We start from the raw sequence: 21,391 nt of genomic DNA, 5'->3' as shown, positions 1-21,391 counted from the left end.
AAGAATATAATCTTTACACTGAAGATTAACTCAGGATGACGAGGAAGACAAAGAATCAATACAAACTTTGAATTAAGGATTACATTGCTACTTTTTTCGACAGTAGAGTCTAGCTTAAGACTATTAATGCTGACTGGAATTTTGTCGTAATTGAATTCAATAAAATATCAAACAATAATCATGGTATTATGTAACTTATATTACAAACTGATTTCAGCGAAATAACCACTGGAAATTAGAGAGCATTGGATAACTATTTTGTTTTAGTAAAGAAATGTGAAACACAGATTAATCATACTACAATGGTCCGAACGCAATACCTTCATGTTTGGTGTCGAGTGTATTACCTCCAGGCTAACGAAATGAAATCTTAATGACCCATGTTACTGGCTTCAATCTATTCATAATTATGAGCGATCAAACTATACGTTCACTGTTCTATAGGATGTACATTTCGATTTTGTGACAACCTATGCTCTGTTTCAGCTGTAATCATCATTTATAATCACTAAGACTAATTAATACAACTTACAGCCCACTGCTTTGCCTCTGGGTAATCCGACAGAAAGGTAGTATTATGCGAGCAATCGAGAATAAACAGCATAAAATTAATTACTAACCAATCAAACCTGCTAGTATTTATTAGTGACATGTCCGACTGACCATGAATGTAAGTGAACTAAAAGTAAATTTTTAAGGAAGGATGAAATTACTCAAGATTTTCATAGTTACTAATTGATTAGTTCTAAGAAGAACAAAATCTCAATCGGAATTATCCGTTTCCATCAACCACTTAAGTATCTCTTCTAAGAGTTTTCTTCTTGATGGACTTAGAAAATAGATTTAATAGATTTTCATAGTAATGTTACACAAGCAAACAGACATGACACAGAAAACCTGTAATTAACCACATAATAATAAACAACTGTTTCATAGTATATCAACTTTTCTTAACAATATGCATCCACAAGAAAACAAACATTATTGGCGGCCTGTTTAAGCATCTGGGCTACCTGTTCCTGTCATCTAGATATTTCAACAATTTATCTAATTTCGTTTGTTTTAATACATCATTATGCTGATTAATCGCACAACCTATTCAGGTGCGTTTCTGAAAAGTGTAAGATCTTTCGCTGTAAAGATTACAGAAGGCCTAATCAGAGATATCGTGGTTGCTGGCAATATGCAACGAGAAGAATGTACATTATTCAGATGTCGATTGACTGGGCTGCTAACTTCTAACTGGCGATCACTCAATATTTATCGTCAGGAAGGACGAAGAAGTAAGAAACGGAAACTTGTTGAAGTACTTTGTGCTGAGAATTCTATATTGTACCAAAAATATAATACTGAATAAAGCTAATAATAATAAACAAATAATAAATAAATAAACATCAAATCCCCATGACCTTCCAATATCATAATAATTACAAAATCGGCCAAAATCCATTGACATACAGATTTTTAACTTGATTCAGTTAATCATAAACCATAATTTTATATAGTTGAAATCATGAGTCAATTAAAACTAGACCACCATGGAAAACCTGATTGAAGTTAGACATTAACATCATTGGATGCAAGCCGGCTCAGTGGTCTAATGGTTAAGCGCTCACGCACGAGACCAATAGGTCCTGGGTTCAAATCTCGTGAGATAGGATCTTGGATGCGCACTGCTGAGGAGTTCCACAATATGACGAAACGGCCATCCAGTGCTTCCAGGTTTTCCATGGCGGTTTAACTTCAATTGACTCATGATCTCAACTATATCTCCACAAAACCCCCCTTCCGACATACCATAATCTTTATTCAGTGAAATCAATTGAAGAAACTATACAGGTTATATAACCTTGGTGATAATGTTGAATAATTTAATCATAGATTTGTGCATAAATCAATGAATCAAAAGGAGAAAAAACTTAAATCATTACGTAAGAACAATAAAAAGGAAACCGATTGTTTGACGATTTCACTTACTGAATGATTATTAATATGAAAGACGGAAATGATTGATTGATTGATTGAATGGATAATACTTTACATGAGTACCTTATATACATTCAAGAATGATAGAAATGGGTATATATATATATTCTCAAATGTATAGACATTATAGATCAATGAATTGTCATATCACATTATCATTCTTCAATATTCATTTTTATAATGTTTGTTTAATCTAATTGTACATTGTACATGTTTGTATCTATGTGAAATAAGATGGTTGTATACCAATGGTTTTATTATTGAATACTTACATATACATATGTAATAACTATCATTAACTACCACTTTATGGTTATGTCTGTATTTATGTGTAGTTGTTTCACATGGATACTTATTATTGAGACTAGGACTAGTTGAAGACAGATTTACAATTATAATGTTATGAACAAGAAGAATACAGGTGAGGACAACCAATGTATTTTAATAATGAAATTATAGAGAGTATCTTGATAAAATATAAGAACCATACACAGAATACTTCTATTATTTGTCTTTTATATTCTGTATGATACATCAAGTTCACAATTTCTTTTTATTTCCTTTTCTATTCTCTTCCACTCGATCTTCTTAGCATTCTGCTGGCAGGTTTCTCACTTACGATTGGTGTTACATACTACTTATATCTGTCGACAATAAATAGCACACATCACAATAGATGTGACCAGTGAGCTATTCAGAGCAGACTGACCTCTTTCGTGGATAAAATATTCACGATGGTTAGTAGGTAATCAATGTCAAACATTTGTACTAGTCTTTTAAATCTGCAACTGATCAGCCACTTTGGCATATGTGCATTTTATACAGACTGTCTCTATACTGTCAGTAAGTCACAAGCATTTTGAGAAGAGATGGTTGGTGAAATCCAGGAAGCACATTTCTTCCTATTTAGGACTCATTATCTTGATGTAATTGGATTTCAGAGTTGATGCTCACTCACGGACTCGAACCTAGTACCATTTGCTTCAAACAGGTCTCCATATAGCTAATGGTTCCCGAAGATAATGAAAACTCTTCTTATTCACCACATATTGTTGAATGTTAATAGAAATTCATTGTGTTACACATCATTCATCAGATTAATACCTAGAAATTGTGTTCCATAGGAAGTTGTAAGTACTTTTATAGAGCCATCTTCTCAGTAAAACCAGAAAACAATTCTGAATCATACTTGTGCACTTAATTTTCATTGAGTTATATGCTACTGACTATAGCAATGTTACCGTTTATAACTAAGTGAAGTCAACTATGGAAATGTTGTGAAGGTATCGTCTCAACTATGAAATAAAAATGTATTATATTGATTGATTATCAATTAGATACTCAATCAGATCTCATTATGTTTACTACTCGATAGTTGATGATTGAATCCAGATGATGGAATCTCAGGTTCACAAACAAACCTATAAATACCCATTTTCTTTTGCATACAATAACGGAACTTAGCAATAAAGCTACTCTTAAACTTTTTTACGTAATCTATTTTGTTTGGAATTTGAAATCTGAAGAGTCTTAAAGTCTAAGGAAAAGTAAAGAATTGTTTGTCTCTAGATAAATTCAAGTACAATGAATTTTCCAGGATTCCAGTTTGGCAATATCTTAAACGAGGACAGCTAATACGTCTTACACTAGAATGGGTTAGTTATCTAACGAATTCTGGCTTACAATGATCATCTAACTAGTCAATCTAATCATGTATATTGAAAAATCCCTACAAACCCACTGCCCTTAAATGCCCTGGTACGGCCGACATTGAGGAGAGTCCGCTCTCCCTCTCGAAATGCTCTCACATGGACACGCGTATATAGCCTCTGACAGGGAAGTCCTACTCATCGCCTTCTCACAGTGGCGGGGGTGTTGTTTACGAAATTGAGAGGAAGAAAAGCGAATGTCCGGCGCTTTAATCGAATCGGTGAACACGGAAAGTCCACCTAGGGGAGTTGGAAGACCCTCATTCCAAACCAATGGTGCACATGTGCTACAGTATCCTGAGGGAAGAAATGACTTGTGAGTCAATCGTTGGTCACCGGCTACCATGAGACTGCATCTCCTGACGTTGTTCCACTGCCTTGTGGATCAGACCTTTAGGTCGAAGGCTCCGGGTGTGGTCCCCTAAGAAAACCACCTGTTTCGGTTTGGGCACCTGGGTAGTATCACAGCCTTCACACAAATCTCATTTGATTTGTGTGGCGCATATGTATATGGTGCCCCTTAGTACCATTATTCATATGTTTAAATAAAATAAATAAACAAAACTACTTCATGAATAAATCTGTCCTCATAAAAGTATTCTATTCAAATTTTAATATTTTCATTTTATCTACATCACAATTATACATATACATATAATCCCATGTGAGGTCATACCATGTACTTTGATTGTTCTAAGATATATGTTAATTATTAATGATCTAACATAGAATATTTATGCTTAATCTAGGTAGAACGATTTCCTTTGTATATATGATGTTAAGGTAATATGGGTCCAGTTTTATTTCAGGTCAGATGAGAGTATTACTATAAATAAAACATGATAACAATCTGAAAGTATTTATAATGAATATAATATAAAGTATGTATTTTTCGTAATGTTATATATTGTGGTATGGTCTACTTATATCCATATAAGTAGTATATGGTGATGGTCAGGCATAGAATGTATTTGGACAGAAGATCGATAATTAAAGAACTGAAATGAAGCGCAATTGGTAGGAAAATGCATAAACAGTTAAATCAGAGAAGATGGACTGATATTTACAGATGGAACAGTGAAGATTAAGACAATTGATTGTTATAAATTCATTGAGTATTGTTTGTTTGAATCTTTCCATCGATGTGTTAGGACTGCAACTGGTCAGTCTCTAATTGGCATATGTGCATACTATGCGTATTGCCTCGATATAGCCTTAATTCACAAGCATGGTAAGCAGAGATGGATAGTGGCTAGCAGTGGATAACACCGAATGAATAACGCAATGGCGTTTGAAGCGAAGGTACTGGGTTCGAGTCCCAGAGTGAACATCAACTCTGAGATGCAGGTACATCCAGCTGACGAGTCCCAAATAGGACGAAATGCGCGTCCTGGATTCCACTGCTAGCCACTATCCATCTCTGCTTACCAATTGATTGTTATTTTGCAAATTAACTGTTTTTGCTGTATGGTTATCGGATCTTAGAACGATAGTTTGTAATTTGTGCTTCAATATATTCGATTGTCCACACTAGTGTTCTTGTTCACTACAATATAAATGCATTAATATTTATAATATATTGATAAGTGTTGCTGAATGAACGCTCTATTCAGTTTACTAACCATTTCTAATAACCTCAAATTGAACCGATGCGGAGACTTGAACACAAGAGAAACGTCGCAAAGTGCAAAAAGAGAAAGACTCAAAATAGATCAAAATAATTTGAGGTTCCATCATATAGTATATTATTTATTCATAGTTAGATTAATAATCAGATTTCTCTAAATTGAACTGGGCTGTATTTAACAATAATAATTCAATAACATACTGTGTGAACACATATTTACAGTACTATACAACTAATTGTAAACACTATGGGGTTGTAGGGATTGTTGAGTTTAGAGTGATATAATGAATGAATCAGTGTCAGACCACCATTGAAAGCCTGGAAGCATTGGAAGGTCATTTCGTCCTAGTATGAGACTCAGCAGTGCTGATGATGTTGTATAGAAAGACGATGAAAGCTCCACAATCAAACTATCCAGCTCAGAGAACAAAACTCCATCAAAATACCTTTTCGTTATACTAATAATATTGTATATATTCTAATTAATCTCAGTGAACAGGTTCATACTCAGATGTAACTCGGAAAAATTATATATGTTAAGTTTGCTACTTGATTAACGCAGAATACGGTATACAATTATGGCACTGTAAGGTATAAAATCCCACAGTCGCAAATCAGAAGGCAGAAGAAGATTGGAGAAGTACTTGTTGAGTAGGAATCAAAATGTACAGAAAATCATGGGTATTTATAAATATTATATCAACATAATTCAGCCAATCCGCAAACAGACATGTTATGCTACTGTCCAGTAGCAGCATACCACATCTATCTTCTAGAAAGCTTCATCACGTTGTGGTTGGATTGAAACTGTTCTGCTCCTTTAGGGCCTCTGAAGGCTCCGCTGTAGTTCTTGGAAGCCGTCCCAACAATATCGACTAGTGTAAACATTTCATAAATCAGTTATTTTATGTATCTAAAATGAATTTTAAAAAATACAATTATTTCAAGAGACATTCAAACTAATCTAATAGAATAGCGTTTAGTAAAACTATAATATAAAAAGTAATTCCGCCAAGTGTTTCAGTAGTTTGAAAGTAGTATAATAAAACAAAGGAACAGTATTAGATCAACAACAACAAAAAAGGAATAACAAATGTGAAATTTTACCGAATCTCAGAAAACACGATTCCCTAACATTGCTAAGGAGTTTGAAATGGAAATAAATCAACTGTTCAGTTATTACAGTACTTCTCCAACTGATGTCATATTATGCTACATGTCAAGAAAACTATCTCTGTTTGATAAAAAATAAAGTACATCTCAGAAAATTTTCTTTTTGATAGAATCGTTTACTTAGAAAGGGCAAGAACAAAGATTTGAGCAGAATAACATGAATTCCTTTCATTTCGTTTCGTTCTGATCAGCTGCCTGTAGCCTGTAATATTTAAAAATCATAATTCTAAAATGGGTTTAAATTACTTACACAAAATAGTTTAGTTGGAAGTTACTTTGAAGACATGATATTGTATGAAATCTCTCGACATAAACACTATCGGATGCCGGCTTAGTGGTCTGTCGGTTAAGTGCTCTGGCGCGAGACTGGTTGATCCTGGGTTGGAATCTCTCGAGGCGAGGTCGTGGATGCGCACTGCTGAGGACGAAACGGCCATCCAGTGCTTCCAGATTTTCCATGGTGGTCTAACTTCAATTGACTCACGCTTTCAACTATAAAAAGAGCGCCGCTCAGCATGATCATTCAGGTCACTGAATAATTTATTCAATTTAAGCAAATTTGTTTTTGATATAACTTGCTAACAATGTCACATTTATGCATGCTGCTCATTGATTCATAACAGAGTTTAGTTGAAACAAAGTTGTGGGTAAAGTGGTTTGGTTTTAACTCTATAAAGGTTGAAATGCTCGGTATATTTCAAGTCTCTATGATAACATAAGTGTAAATCGATTTTCGTTCAATCAGACTGTATCAAAAAATGGAATATATATTCTATAGTTCATTATATGAAGCAATAAATTAGACAAGTGATACTGTATAGGTTGAGATCAAGAAAACAAAGAAAGCTGTAGAACACTTAGAAACTTAACACTCAGATCAATCAATTATTATCGATCGATATACTGGGACATGATAAATCTATTTATCTATATAATCAATGTTAATCAGTCAGTTAGTAGGTTGGAGGAAAAAGTCTATGGAAATGCGAATGAGAAATGAAGATGACACTAGCTCTTAAAAACAGGCAATTACAAAAAATCAGAAGGGGGTTTTGTGGAGATTTTAATAATTTTATAATTGAATTCATGAGTCAATTGAAGCTAGACCATCATGGAAAACTTGGAAGCACTGGACGGTCGTTTCGTACTTCTGTGGAGTCCAAAAATAGGACGAAACGGCCATTCAGTGATTTCAGGTTTTCTATGGTGGTCTAGCTTCAATGAACTCGTGATTTCAACTATAAAAATTACAAAAAAGTTCTAAAATGATCACTTTTATTTACGTCAGTCTCTCTGACATTTATATCTTGAAAGGGAGCCAAAGCATTTCAAGTAAATCATCTCCAGATGAGAGAGTACAAAATCATTAGAAAATTGAAGAGTTAAGTAAAACAACTTCCGCAAAATGAACTGTTTCACTACTGTGCCTTGTAAATGTTATGGATTGCCAGTCTTGTGTTATGGACCAATACTCGCATGTTATATACAGTCTACATAGAAAGAACTGAGCATTTTGATAAGTTTAATGTTATATTTTTACTCTGTGAGGGGTAAACCATAATTTTTTGTCATAACTTTCAACGTCCTTATTACTTTACAAAGGTATTCCTTACTTACATTCTGTGTTGTACAAGTCATTCATTTTGCGAATGCTACAATAAACTTCAAACATATGCTTATTCGTGAACAGGAATCAAGAACAGTCATTTAAAATTATGGTTGCACAATGTCATGGACCGAATGAAGTCAGACATTAAAAATGTACGCTGACAGTGCCGTGGCCTAGGGGTTGAGCGTTCGAATGCAAAGCTGAAGGCCCTTGGTTCGATCCCAGGAATCCGGATCGTGGATGGGCAATGCTAAGGAGTCATATGTTAGAACGAAATAGTCATCCAGTACTTCTAGGTTTCTAATTGTAGTCTAACGTTGATCGCCTTATAATTTCAGTGATACTCAACAACCTCAACAAACCTATGGTGATGAAATTATTTTACTTAAATATCTGAATGCATGTATATTCAATCGATCGATATCTAGATTACTAATCTGCTGATTAAATCTATCTCCTGATTTCTGTATGTCATGTACTGTTAATTATGATACTTTCAGTTATTCATAGATTCCGACTGATTGAATATTAATACTGTGAATTTTTCAGATATGTCACGGTATATATATATGACGTGTTTGTCAGATTTTAAAATTCTATCAAAATAATTGAGTTCATGAATCGATCAATCTTAGATCATCATTGAGAACCTGAAAGCATTGATAGATTCATGAGCTCAATCAAGAACTCCGCAATCTCCAGAACTCTATACTGTCTATTAAAATGCTTAAATAACTTCGTCTTATGGTTTTGTTTTCATTATAAGTGTTAATAATAAACCCGTTATATTTGAATGTTTAATATAGAATGATAAAATAGCATAAGTATACAATCAAGCGTTTCATCTTTGTCGATTTCTTCCTCACTTAATTCAATTAAGAAAAATTTGTAAACGTTATTTAGTGATAAACTTATTACGAAAAGATTGACATTAACTTTATTGTGTTAAAGAACCGTATTTAAAACAACTTATTGGATTGAATGATCATCGTATAATAATGCACAAGCAAGTAGCTATCAGGACTCAGTAGCAGAGTGAATAACGCGATGGCGTTTGAAGAGAAAGGTACTGGGTTCGAGTCCCAGAGTGAACATCAACTCTGAGATGCAGGTATATCCAGTTGACGAGCCCCAAATAGGACGAAACTTACGTCAAACTGGATTCCACTGCTAGCCACTATCCATCATTGAGAATGATTGTTACATGATAAAATATTATTATTATTTTCATCTTGAAAAATTTGGAGTTTATGAATTGAATGAGCTAAATGTCTCGTCTAAATTTTTCATGTTTCGATCAGTTGTTGAGAACTCTTGATAAAGTACCAATCCAGTCTTCTCAATAGTTATAGAAATGATTTCAATCTTATGATAAAGACTGAATTGACTCCCTTGGGTTATAATTACAAATTTTTATCATCCTGTTATCTGAGAAATTATAAAACGTTTGACCATCAGTGAGAATGTTTCTAATGAAAGCAAATTCAAAAAATATATCATAACTATACAAAAGTAGATAAATAGAGTGTAGTGAAAAAGAAATTATTCTATCCTTGTTCTGTGCTTAGAATGCCGTCGAATGCCCTGGTACGGCCGAGAGTGGGGAGAGGCCACCCTCACTCTCCAAATGCTCTCACATGGTCACGCGTATATAGCCTCTGACAGGGGAGTCCTACTCACTGCCTTCTCACAGTGGCGGGGGTGTTGTTTGAGAAATTGAAAGGACGAAAAGCGAATGTCCGACACGGAAAAGGCGTTGGTGGACACGGAAAGTGCACCTAGAGGAGTTGGAAAACCCTCATTCCAAACTAATAGTAAATATGGGCTCCAGTATCCTAAGGGAACAAATGGCGTATGAACCAATCGTTGGTCACCGGCTATCATGGGACTTCATTTTCTTATGATGCTTCACTGCCTTGTGGATCAGATTTATAGGTCAAAGGCTCTGGGTGTGGTCCCCCAAGAAAACCACCTACCTACCTACCAAGGTTTGACATGTAGAGCTAACCGGATCTGACAGATACTCACCATAGACACTGGTTTGAGAATTGTGCTATTGTGGTGTTTGAATGAACCAATAACTCCTTTGTATTGATGACTGCTTGATTTTGAATTCCAATTACAGTAAATTCGTTCGTGCTCATCTAATACTTCTTGGTTAAAATGCGCTATCGCTGAGATTACTAGTTTATACCATCATTCAAATACTCTTAAACATCACAGCTATGTTAAATATTTTCTATCATCAGACTTTGACCTGATAAACAGCTTACTGTGAAACATACTGGTTTTGGATTCTACCTTGTGAGAATATTCTAGTCTATGCAAAATTTGAAACTACAATGAAGCTACTGACCTCCATTTATTGGTTTTTAGGGTGAGAAATAATCCATTTTTTGATAGTCACTTGATTTACATTGTGGTTTAAGCTTTTTACTTTTATCTAAAATATCTATATGTCCATCTCTAATGAATCTGATCATAAACCATGAGAAACGTAAAAATTCATTTAGTATTGTTTGTTTGAATCTTCGCATCGATGTGTTAGGATTGCAACTGGTCAGTCTCTTATTGGCAAATATGCATACTGTGAGTATTGCCTCGATATAGCCTTAATTCACAAGCATTGTAAACAAAGATGGATAGTGGCTAGCAGTGGAATCCAGTTTGACGTAAGTTTTGCCCTATTTGGGGCTCGTCAACTGGATATACCTGCATCTCAGAGTTGATGTTCACTCTGGGACTCGAACCCAGTACCTTTCTCTTCAAACGCCATCACGTTATCCTATCGGCCATTGAGTCCTGATAGCCACTTGCTTGTGTGATGGGGTGCTAGCCACTATTCATCTTTGTTTACATGAGAAACGTAGATTCTGTTTTTAAATCTGCGAAATTCTATTCATCTTTTCATACTTTTAATTATCAAAAGTATAGATTTGAACTAGAAATGGTTAAAGGAATAATCCATTACTGGTTTGTTTGAAACATTTCAATCTAAAATGTTGAATATTGTCGGTTTATCATCTTCTTTTTCTAAAGAAAATGATCAAAGTGCCCATATGATTAGAATAGTAATTTATTCGATTATCAGAATGGGGTTTTGTGGAGATTTTATATAGTTGAAATCAGCAGTGAATGCGCACTGCTGAGGAGTTCCACAATGGGACGAAACGACCGTCCAGTTCTTTCAGGTTTTCCATGTTAGTCTAAATTCAATTGATTCATGATTTCAATTATATAAAGTTTATAGAATTGTTGAAAAACTATGAAACATACTGCTCGTGAGTTTGACTAGCCATAAATCATTCGTTTACTTGATCAAGTTGAAGATGATTTATACACAGGTTCTTACTCACACCTTAATCACTTTAATCATCGAGTGATGTAAGATTTATATATATATTTCTAATCATTTCATTCAAAACTTCACCTAAAACTGTCACATAAGACTCTATGCGAAACTATAGTCGAAACACGTACAATTTAGTCCATAATATTGAAATCATTTCCGAAACTGTATCTCACTACATACCAAGACAATAATGAGAAATGGAAAAAAAATTGGACAAATTATGACTGACAGGTAATATTTAAAAAAAAACAATACTGTTTTCATTGATTTAGTCGAGAAATAATCAAACAGAACTAAAGTCAAATGGAATCACTGAGATTGGTACTTAAAGTTATATATATATATATAAGTAGTTACTTATTTCATCATAGGGATAATTGACTGGTAAATTATATTTATAAAAACAAATTAGTACTAGCGATATTCCACTACCTGGTAGTCTGCCTGAATATCTGAACTGTTATGATTTTATGCCCGGCTTTTATCACGTGATTTAACCACCAATTGAAATACAACTTCTCCCATCTTAGCATTGTGCCAAACCAATGACTTTCGACCGGCATGAGCACACTAGCGTCCTTACTGCTCCTATATCCTCCTAGCCCTTCCAGTTGAGTTCAGAACACCAATAACGGCTTCTGCTATGCGAATCATTTATTTCAAGCATACTCTGTTTATATATATCAGATAGACAGATCGCATCACACCATAAAATTGAAAATAATATTTATACAAGATCAAGCCAAATGTGGCTGTGAACGTGGGAGATAATAATCAATAAACTGAGTATAATTTAGGAACAGTAATTTGTATAATAATAATCAATAGGTCAAAATGAAGCTTATAATAAGATGAATATAGATATACACACAATCTAGTTACTCAATAGTTAAACAACAATATATATAGAATAATAGTTCAATAATAGGTCCCAGAAGTTACCCGTAGTTTAATCTTCATTAGGATATAACATGAACTACTTATTTTTCTTATCACCTGAATATTTCAATTGATTACCATTTTTGTTTGTTTTAATTTACTAATTATATTAATAAGTAATAATGTGGTGTGGTCTACTTATATCTATATAAGTAGTATATGGTGTGGGTCAGACATAGAATGTATTTTGGCAGAAGACCGATGAGGAAAGAACTGAAATGAAGCGCAATCGTCTGGAAAATGCATGAGCAATGGAATAAGCGAAGAAACAGTGAAGATTGAAACAATTGGTTGTTAATTTGCAAATTGACTGTTCATTGTTTGGTTATCAGAATTTACTGAGATAGTCTGTAATTTCTGCTTAAATACATTCGATTGTCCCCAACCAGTGTTCTGTCCACTACAATACGATCTATTGACTACCATATACAAAAGTTTATGGGGAAAAAAGTCGAAACCTTATGCTATCATCTAGTTTCAATTATCGAATTTTCTTAACTTAACGATTGTGTTATTGTCTAGAGGTTAAACGCTGGAGCGTGAAACTGATAGGTCCTGAGTTTGAATCTCGTGAGGCGGGATTCTGGATGCGCACTACTGAGGAGCCCCACAATAGGACGAAACGGCTGTCCAGTGCTTCCAGGTTTTCCATGGTAGTCTAGCTTTAATTGACTCATCATCCCAACTATTAAACAAATTACTATAATATCCACAAAAACCTCTTCTGTTATTATTTTTAATTGCTGTCCATCGCTTACCTTATTACATGTAAGTGCATTCTATGTGCTTGCAAAAACACCGGTTAACTATTTTTTGTTCATTTCTATTACAGATTCTTTCTTACACAATACACTTCACACTTCTTCAGTATACAACATACCTTTAGGTTAGATGTACACCTGCGAAAGGCTGATCATTGCGCTCGACCGATTGTCTGACAAGTGATGATAAATTACCATCAGAGACTTCACAATGGTTGGCAGCATGCATCAAAAATTATGTATTCTAAACAGACGTCTACATTTGAACTGTCAGCATCTAACTACCTATAACTAGTGGGCAAATTCGAACATCTTCGGTTTTTCCTTTGCCTGAACATGTATTGTAAATGTGATGAAATCACAATTCAAGAATTTTGGTTAAACGATTTAGATGATGATAGTTTGATGTTACTACATGGTTCCAAGATTAATTGCTAGGATCCTTGAAGTAATGAGGAAAAGTGTGCAAAAACGAGGTGTATTCATAGTTTTCGGCATAGGCTTTAACATCATTATAATCCACTTTATCCGCAAGCAGGGATTCCATATAACTTTTAAATCACAGCATGCCACGTCGATATTCTAGAAAATTCTATCGGAGTATAATTAGATGTAATCTCTTCCGCTCCTTTAGAGTCTTTGTAGTGCTTTCCAGGAGCCATCGTAACACTTCGAGGACTGTTTGACCTTAAGATGCCATCTAAAACACTTGAACAAATACAGTTGTATTCATACTATATATTTATGTGACTCTGGATTGCACCTCATCCGCAATATCTGTCCTCGATGATGTGTCTACTGAATTCTCTGTTTCTCTTTTCAGTGGTTCACTTTCACCTGTATGTGACTGCAGCTTTGTTCAATCTCTAATTCGATAGAAAGTAGGAGATTTCTTTATACATTCTGATGTATTTCTAGGTGTAGTAGAAATATAATCGAGTCGTAAACACGCTTCACTGCTCATATTTAATCACTCTATTGCTTGTGTTCTCCCCAAAGTATACGACAATCTTGGAAGGAGTACATGTTTACACCAGATGAAGAAAGTTCAGTATAAAAACTAGTTAGAGTAAACAAACGTAGTTGAACTCCACTGGTCACTGATTCTCACTAGAACTCCAGGAAATATCTCTTGAAGTCAGTCCTTAGTGAGCATATGATTATAATCAGAAAGGGTTTTGTGGAGATTTCAATATTTTTCATAGTTGAAATCATGAATCAACTATGAAAAATACTCCACAACACCCCTTCTGATCGTTCATATCTGTCTATTCACAAAGATATCCTTTCATAGGGAAAAAGTACAGAAATGTCTTCAATACTGTATCTTGAAGTTAGCATTGAATTTATGTTCTATGAACCAGCTAGTTTTAATATGTAGTAAGCACTTACATTTAGAAGTTTTTAACAATAACTTATTTCCGAGAAACAGTGAAAGTACTGGTAGTAAATGAACAGGCCAGAAGAACACGACTTCAACAAAATTCTACTCCTGAGTTAGAAGTATATTCACCATCTTGATCCATTAATCAGTACTTAAATATTATTCTTAATAGTAAAACTGTAAAAAGATTCACGTACCGTACTTTAGAAACCTAACGCCACTGAGATTATCTTTCTAAGCTCATATAAACCCTACTACCTGAAAAATAAATAAGCTCTCCCAAATCAATTGAACATACGGGGAAGTCGAACAAAGTCCGGTTGAAAAATCATATGTGACCTAGAAACTCACAATAAATGTGTGTGCGGGACTTTTGTTTTTCATACAGGAGCAAACTACAGAAAGGTTCCAGTAATGTTTGCTATAATTTCCGTTTGAGAACTGTAATGTGATATGCATATATAACTATCCAACAATTTTGTTATTTATCTATTTGAACACATAAATATTGGTACAAAAGGGCACCGAATACATATGTGCCACACAAGTCACTTGATTCATGTGTTGTCTGTGATACTCTCTGGGTGCCCGAACCAAAGCAGATGGTTTTCTTAGGGGAAAACACCCGGAGCCTTAGACTTGGAGGTTCGATCCACAAGGCAGTGGAGCAACGTTAGGAGATGCATTACCATGGAAACCAGTGACTAACAAAAGATATGTACGCCGATTTTTCCTTCAGGTTCCTGGAGCTTATGTGTAGCATTGGCTTGGAGCCAGGCTTTTCCAACTCCCCTAGGTGTATCCTTCATATCCACGAACCCGGTAAAGCTCTGGACATTCACTTTTTGTTCTCTCAATTTCGTAAACAACACCTCTGGTGCGAGCAGGCAATGATTAGGACTTCCCTTTCAGTGGCTGTATACACATGGCCACGTAAGAGCATTTGAGAGAGAGGTACAGTTGACTCTCGACATCCTTAACCGTACCAGGGCATTTGGAGGCTAACAAAGTGATCTATGATGGATATCAATTAAAATGTTATGGGAATTAGCAATAATTTTCAACATTTAAGAATCAAAGTTAAGTCAAATAGAAAGCCTCTGTTGTAATTAACTATGTACATCAATCATTTACATTGACAGATACATTAAAATTATTGTTTTATATTCATTCTTCTCAATTTATTATTTCAGGGTCTTGAGTCATTACATTTACAATAGAATTAATGTTTCTTTTTAAAACAGAAGATGTAGCTTTTCTTATTTTCGACCTCATTTTCCTTTCACTTTCAGTGAGTGACATAATTATTTCTTTTGTTGTATTTTTTTTCCCATTTTCTTCAATGACCTCGATCAATTTAATGAATACGCAGAGTGTTTATGAGATCATCAAACCAATTTATACTACTTATATTAATATAGTAGATCAATTCTGTTTTATGAAAATAAAAATTAAGTGTACATTATGCCTTATCGATTTGAATAATACATGAAATGATACAGTTTTATGGTTCTGGATTAGTTGGTTTCGATTTGCTATGAAATAGAACCACAATAGTTTATATTCACTTCAAAACCCTGAAATAAATTAACTTTTATAGAAAATTTGATGAGATTCACATTATCGACCATAAGATGTTGGTTAGAGGTGGTCAACAGGAAACCCTGGACCTGACTATGAAGCTGAGTGACACGGGATCGAATCCATCAGGGAGCACCAGTTCCCTCAAGATTACAGGTACACTTTGCTGACGAGTGCCAAGTAGCACGAAACCCGGGTCCAGGGTTTCCTGTTGACCACCTCTAACCACTATCTTATCTCAACATAGTGCACGCAGTGTCGAGCCAGCTGGACTAGTGGCCACATTGCAACTTGATCGATAGCATTCGGTCAGAACTAAGAAGAACTTGACACGCGTGACAATGATCACCACCCAGTGATCAATCAATTGTCATTATCGACCATATTGATCTTGGGTTGGTCATGAATTTTTCCGACAAACTAGTGGTATCTAGTAAGTAGTAAGCAATTATTATAAAGTCTCCATATTGTCTTATCATTTTGTAAGTTATTTTGCCCTGGTTAAAAAATAAGATAGAGTTTTAATGCGGTTATTTACGTCTTTTATTTCCATTTTTGCCCCAAAATGCCCTGATACGGCCGAGAGTGACAAGAGTCCGCTCTCCCTCTCCACTTGCTCTCACATGGCCACGCCTATATAGCCTCTGACAGGGAAGTCCTACTCAATGCCCTCTCGCACCACGGGTGTTGCCTACGAAATTGAGAGGACAAAAAGCGAATGTCCGGCGCTTTAACCGAGTTGGTGGACACGGAAAGTCCACCTAGGGGAGTTTGAAAATCCTCATTTCAAACCAATGGTGTACATGGGCTCAAGTATCCTGAGGGAACAAATGGCGTATGAACCAATCGTTGGTCACTGGCTTCCATGGGACTGCATCTTCTGACGTTGATCAACTCTCTTGTGAATCAGATCTTTAGGTCAAAGGCTCCAGGTGTGGCCCCCTAAGAAAACCACCTGCTTCAGTTTGGGCACATGGGCAGTAACACAGTCCTCACACAAATCGAATGAGATTTGTGCAGCGCATATATATATATATATATATATCTGGTGCCCCTTTGTACCAATATTTATGTGTTTAAATAAATTTCCATTTGTCTATTTCAATAATACCGATATCATTAGCAATGAGCCAACCATGTTTAATAATTTTTGATCACAGATTAGTTATACTTCATTACTAATGAATTTTACATTGAGACAATTGGTAGGTAATTTTTTCTGGTTAGCGTGGAGAACTAAGAAAGCCATTATCCAGAAGAAACAAGTGTTTATTAACAGTTGTCTACGCAAGATACTTCGGATCCGATGGCCAGACACTATCAGCAACAAGTTACTGTGGGAGACAACAAACCAGATTTCAGTGGAGGAAGAAGCGCTGGAAGTGGATTGGGCACACCTTGAGGAAATCACTTAATTGTGTCACAAGACAAGCCCTCACATGGAATCCTAAAGGTCAAAGGAGAAGAGGAAGACCAAAGAACACATTACGCTGAGAAATTGAGATAGCCATGAGAAGAATAGACAAAAACTGGATAGAACTAGTAAAGAAGGCCCAGGACAGAGTGGGTTGGAGAATACTGGTCGGCGGCCTTATTCTCCATTGGGAGTAACAGGCGTAAGTAAGTAGTTGGTAAGTAAATTCATTTCAATCAACAACTTATTACAACTTTTGAGGTCTTTGGTTTCTATTCAACAAATCAACCTAAAGACAAGCTAAACATTCATTAGATAATGATGGAGGAAATTTTCAAGTATACTAAACTACGCATAAAATCAGTTTTGCTTGATTCATACTACCTATAGAATGCATAAAACATCTTTTTTTCGTTAAAACTATTCAGCTACTACTGAGTAGTTGAAATGAGATTATATTTTATTGACGATCAGTTCAAGCTGTAACAGTTTGGGTTTCTGATATTCAGATTAGACATGGCTACCAGCTATCATTTACACCATAGTGTATCATAATTATTCTTTATGTTATTATTGCAGAAAGCTCTTTGTCTTTCAGACTTATGGACGCGCTGAGCGTCACAGATATCTCACGAGTTGATGTATGTAACTAATTTATGTCTATTCCTTCAGACAAATCACCGTTTTATGAACTTCGGTTTCGCGCGTATCTCAATTGTGTAATTAGACTCGAGGATAGATTTAACAGTTCTCAAGTCTGATTCTAATTTGATCTGATTCCTTACGGTACCCAACTCTGGTCTAAAATTGGATTTTTGTTATTATGGACTAACAATGACAAGGACCAGAAAAATGAAGTACAATACAAAGAGTTCAGAAAAACAGACAACTCGATAACTGAAAACATTGTTTGACCAGTTTCTAAAATAAACTCACTCACTTCAAGTCTTGTTTTAATAATGTAAACCTTAACCCCCAAAAAATCCATCTCATAGTCGACACCTATGTAAATGCAGAAAGAAGATTAGAAGACGAAGAAGCAATTCTTAAAGAGATGGAAGTAAAAAAGATTGAGTGGGAGATTAGAAAGCTTCACCTTTGTGAACGCTGTTAGGAAATAGACAGAGACCTTTTCACAAATTTAAAGACGAAAGTCAGTTGCTGATCCATTTGAGTCTCTACCTAAAGATCTGACGCCCGAAGTTGCACTTGGTTGCCGATATACCAACGCAGATCTGGGCAGTGATGTTGAACCTAAAGCAGGGGCAGATATCTTTAGGTCACTGTTCACGATAGTGTGAAATTAGTGAACGAGAACTCAAGTCAGGATAACCAACTTACTATGTTATATGAAAGTACAGAATGACTTCATAAAATATGAAAACGGCATTTAACACATCATTTGCACATCTTCCTTCAGTTATGCTTCATAATCTTCATGATTCTTTCAATTATGTGGTTATTACAATTGCTTTCCGTTTAGAGTCATGTTCTCTTCAGTTAGATCATCTTAATGTTCTGCTGCCAGGTATTCCACTTCTGATCGATGTCACATACTACTTAGATCTGTCAACATAAGTAGCATACATCACAAGACTACCTAAAATCTGAATTATTAAATCCAATGGAAATCCATTTATGTTTCAGACGTTTATGAAAAAATTAAATATCTCCGACCGATTCAACGACTCATGTACTTGTTACATCATTGTAAAGGTATAACGAAGGATGCTATAGTACATTGCGTTTTATCCCCAGAAGAAGAATGCGGCACTAAGGCAATTAGCATTTTACATAAACAATGTAGGAGGCCGTATGATATTACAGAAGCACTCTTAACGTTGTTACACGGTCCTTCATTACATCAGGACGACGTAGCCGGTTTACAGAGGTTAATAAAACCAATGATTAACTGTAAGATATCCTTGTCACAAATGGAACGAGGTTCAGACTTGAAATGTTTTATTAATATAAAATGAATAGGGAAGTGAATGTCAGGAAACATACAATTTAAATAATCAGAAGCAGCAGACGATATCATGATGAGAGCCAAATCCTATGACTTGTTAGAGTATCTAGAAGAGATAGTTTAAAATACTTACTGGCAACTCGCAAGCGGAACCCACAAAGCTCAGATATCATCATTGAATAGTCAACCTACCTTGATTCGAGCTAAGGTCCATGAATTGTCGTATAATGAAGAGGGGTATTGTCCAATCTGTTCTAATGATCACGAGGTTTTGTCCTGTCCACAGTTACTAGCAGCGGATCACAACGGGATAGTAGAGATACTGAAGAGGTTTAAATTGTTTAAAGCCTAATCAACGTGCAACAGACTGTAGCCAATCCACGAGGTGTAATATCGACGAAACCCTAAAATTCTTCATAGTACGGAGCCTGGAGCTAAGCAGGCATATTGCGATTTCATTTATCTAACCGGAATATATTTGGGATGTGTACTCAGTAGATTACGTGAATACGTATGCTTTATTGGATAACAGGTTGGATACGGCCTTACTATTAAGTGACGTAATAAGATAGGTTGGAATATCAGGAACAGCGACTCAACTAAAGGTATTTTTGTAATCATTCTGCGTTAAACCTTAAAAAGCCAAGAGGAGTTCAAATAAGGTTTGACTGTGCTTCTCAATTACAAGATGTATCTCTGAATGATTGTATGCACACCGGGTCATATCTTACGAATGACTTAGTGAAGGGTTTTGCCTACATTCAGAAAGCATTGGATTGAATTGTCAGCAGACATTAGAGAGATATCCCCACTTGTTTAAATATTTCTGAACATTACAGTAGAACGCGCTACAACATAGGCTCAGAAATCTCTCGAGATACAACTATTTACTGAATATTATTAAGTAGTATGAATCAGTGCATAAAAATATGAGTTAATGAGGTGAGAGTAAGAACGGAGAACGTAAAATTAACGATATATATTTATAAGATTAATTTATATTCCGCAGTCAATTTATTGGTCGTAGATGCGCACTGCTCAGGAGTCCCACAATAGGACGAAACGACCGTCCAGTGCTTGAAGGTTTTCCTTGGTGGTCTAGCTTCAATTGACTCACACTTTCAACTATGAAAATACTAAATCTCCACAAAACCTCTTCTGAACTCATTGATTCTCCGAACTATATATACACATTCGATTATAGATCAAGAGCTAATTTTGTACATTCAAGTTTTTTTGATTGATCAAAACATTTAAAATAACGCACGACTTGTTACTATTCCTTTGTATATCGTTTAATTGAGTGTTGGCAATGAAATCAGTCTTCTTATACAGTAATCTTTTCTTCCTTATGTTGACATAACAGTCTAAATCGGTTGTATTAGGTAACAGGCAGCAGTTTTTCCGCAGTCACAGTAAACATTCATACTATTACCAGTAATAGGAACTTAGTTTCAAGTCACCACATTGATATATCCATCCTGTTTCAAGTCATTACGATTCTATAGACACTCAATAATCAAATTATGACAAGTTTTTTTTTAAATAGAGGAGACAATTTTGAATTATTAAAATATTTTATTATCAACAATCAGTAAGCTTTTCATATCCATTTATATTGCAGTAATCAGTGAATGAATTTACTTATTTAAACACATAAATATTGGTACAAGGAAGCACTAGATATATATGCGCCACACAAATCAAATAAGATTTGTGTGAGGGCTGTGATACTGCCCAGATGCCCAAACTAAAGCAGGTGGTTTTCTTACGGGGACCACACCCGGAACCTTTCATCTAAAGGTCTGATCCACAAGGCAGTGGAGCATCGTATGAAGATGCAGTCCCATGGTACTAGGTGACCAACGATTGATTCATACGCCATTT

The 21,391-nt window shown here is 35.2% G+C and overlaps 1 protein-coding gene across 1 annotated transcript; it reads left to right on the top strand.

Moving 5' to 3' along the window:
• Positions 1 to 19,226: 19,226 nt before the first annotated feature.
• On the top strand, positions 19,227 to 19,514 carry Smp_164700 (hypothetical protein; the record flags this gene model as incomplete). Its single annotated transcript, XM_018791718.1, has 1 exon — positions 19,227 to 19,514. One exon carries the CDS (start codon positions 19,227 to 19,229, stop codon positions 19,512 to 19,514), a length of 288 nt encoding a protein of 95 aa, XP_018645135.1.
• Between the last annotated feature and the right edge of the window lie 1,877 nt (positions 19,515 to 21,391).

This window comes from Schistosoma mansoni (assembly GCF_000237925.1).
Source record: "Schistosoma mansoni, WGS project CABG00000000 data, chromosome 1 unplaced supercontig 0094, strain Puerto Rico, whole genome shotgun sequence".
NCBI classification, from domain to species: Eukaryota; Metazoa; Platyhelminthes; class Trematoda; order Strigeidida; family Schistosomatidae; genus Schistosoma; species Schistosoma mansoni.
The sequence above is the reverse complement of the archived record's forward strand: the minus strand, read 5'-3'. Positions and strand labels throughout refer to the sequence as shown.